Consider the following 1,882-nt stretch of genomic DNA (forward strand, 5'->3'; position numbering starts at 1 on the left):
CTTGCCCATCATAAGGATGCTGTAGATTGGCATGTCTCTATGATGGACAAGCCTAGTGACCAATATTGGTGGTTTCATCTTAGGTACACTTTTCGGAGTTTTTTTTTTTTAAACACCATAGCTCTTAAAAATAGCCACAAACACTTGAAGAAAAACATGTTAAGGAAACATTCTACTTTTTTATGTTTCTGATTGTTTCCAATCCAAATGTTGAGTAGTTAAACCTGAAAACTAAGCTCTATAGAGCTTAAGATATGGTTATTATAGCTGGAGTCTTTGTGTGGTCTGGAGGTTCCTTTCCAAAAACAGACGAAAGCTTCCTCTTTGACAGGCTGTATTTATGCTGCAAAGACTTCCAGGCTCGGTAAAATCCTTTATCAACTGTCGATGACAAGAAGTAGAAGATGAGGGGGTCCAGAAAGGCATTGCAAGTGCTGGGCAGGAGTGCCGCTTGGCGCCACCCTACATTCTCATGGGTAATGAAGCCCACTATATGTGAAATATTATAAGGGGCAAAGCATACTATGAAGACAGTCACAGTTGTGACTGCAACTCGAATGGCTTTTTTCTTGTGCTTGGCATGCATGTAGCATCTCATCAGTATCCGAATACAACAAGTGTAGCAAAATATGGTAATACCCAGAGGAAGAAAGAAAAGGACAATTGAATATTCCAATCTTGCTGGTACGATTAAATCCAACTGACTAGGAGTAAAATTATCATAACAGACCACTTCATTGTTTACTTTGCCAAGATACATTTGAATATAGCCTTTCTGGGAGGTCTCCAAGAGGAACACGAAAGACACATGCAGAAACACAAGGGCCCACAGGACAACGCAGATGAAGAAAGAGTATATGGGTCTCTTGTAGATCTTGTACTTAATCGGGAAAGCAGCACTCAGGTACCGACCAACGCTTACAGCAGTGAGGAACAAAACACTTGCGTAGATCGTGCTGAAATGGACAAAGTTGTACATTGGACATAGGATCTCTGGAAGGGTCCATTCAGATAAGAAAGTTTCCAAAATTTTTATGGGTAAAAACATGATAAACACAAGGTCAGAGATGCAAAGGTTAATCATGTAGATGAGATTTGGGGTCAGTCGGTTTTTGGCCTTCTTGCAGAAAATGTAAAAGACTAGAATATTGGAAGGCAGTCCCAAAAACATGGTCATAATGTAAACTGCCAGCGATAGGGTATTCAGGAACATCTTATAGGTGTCAACGGCAGGCCAAGGAATCCTTAAATGAAGCCATCTTTGCTTTGTTTAGCTTGTAAACCGACGACGTAAAATACAACAACTCGATCCCAAGAAGAGTTAGACCTTCAACAAAACCTCTTCAGCCTTTATACAGGATAATTCTGTTGGTCCTTCCAAGGCAGAGATGAGAGTGCTGAGGTATCAATGGGAGGTCAAGGAATCCTTAAATGAAGTCATCTTTGCTTTGATTAGCCTGCAAACCGACGACGTAAAATACAACAACTCCATCCCAAGAAGAGTTAGACCTTCAACAAAACCTCTTCAGCCTTTAGACAGGATAATTCTGTTGGTCCTTCCAAGGCAGAGATGAGAGTGATCGGGTATCAACGGCAGGCCAAGGAATCCTTAAATGAAGTGATCTTTGCTTTGATTAGCTTGTAAACCGACGACGTAAAATACAACAACTCGATCCCAAGAAGAGTTAGACCTTCAACAAAACCTCTTCAGCCTTTATATAGGATAATTGTGTTGGTCCTTCTAAGGCAGAGATGAGAGTGCTGAGATATCAATGGGAGGCCAAGGAATCCTTAAATGAAGTCATCTTTGCTTTGATTAGCTTGTAAACCGACGACGTAAAATACAACTCGATCCCAAGAAGAATTAGACCTTCAACAAAAC

General features: G+C 40.7%; 1 protein-coding gene across 1 annotated transcript; it reads right to left on the bottom strand.

Annotated features, from left to right (window-relative positions):
* Positions 1 to 247: 247 nt before the first annotated feature.
* On the bottom strand, positions 248 to 1,213 carry LOC149432747 (free fatty acid receptor 2-like). The gene has a single exon (XM_089665043.1). The coding sequence runs from the start codon at positions 1,211 to 1,213 to the stop codon at positions 248 to 250; it is 966 nt and encodes a 321-aa protein (XP_089521169.1).
* Between the last annotated feature and the right edge of the window lie 669 nt (positions 1,214 to 1,882).

Source organism: Staurois parvus, unplaced genomic scaffold (assembly GCF_062004578.1).
Source record: "Staurois parvus isolate SC_StPar_1 unplaced genomic scaffold, SC_StPar_1.0 ptg002113l, whole genome shotgun sequence".
Taxonomy (NCBI): Eukaryota; Metazoa; Chordata; class Amphibia; order Anura; family Ranidae; genus Staurois; species Staurois parvus.

What these genes read in the sequence shown, in the direction of transcription:
- LOC149432747 (XM_089665043.1), bottom strand. Translation starts at nt 1,213, where the DNA reads ATGTTCCTGAATACCCTATCGCTGGCAGTTTACATTATGACCATGTTT.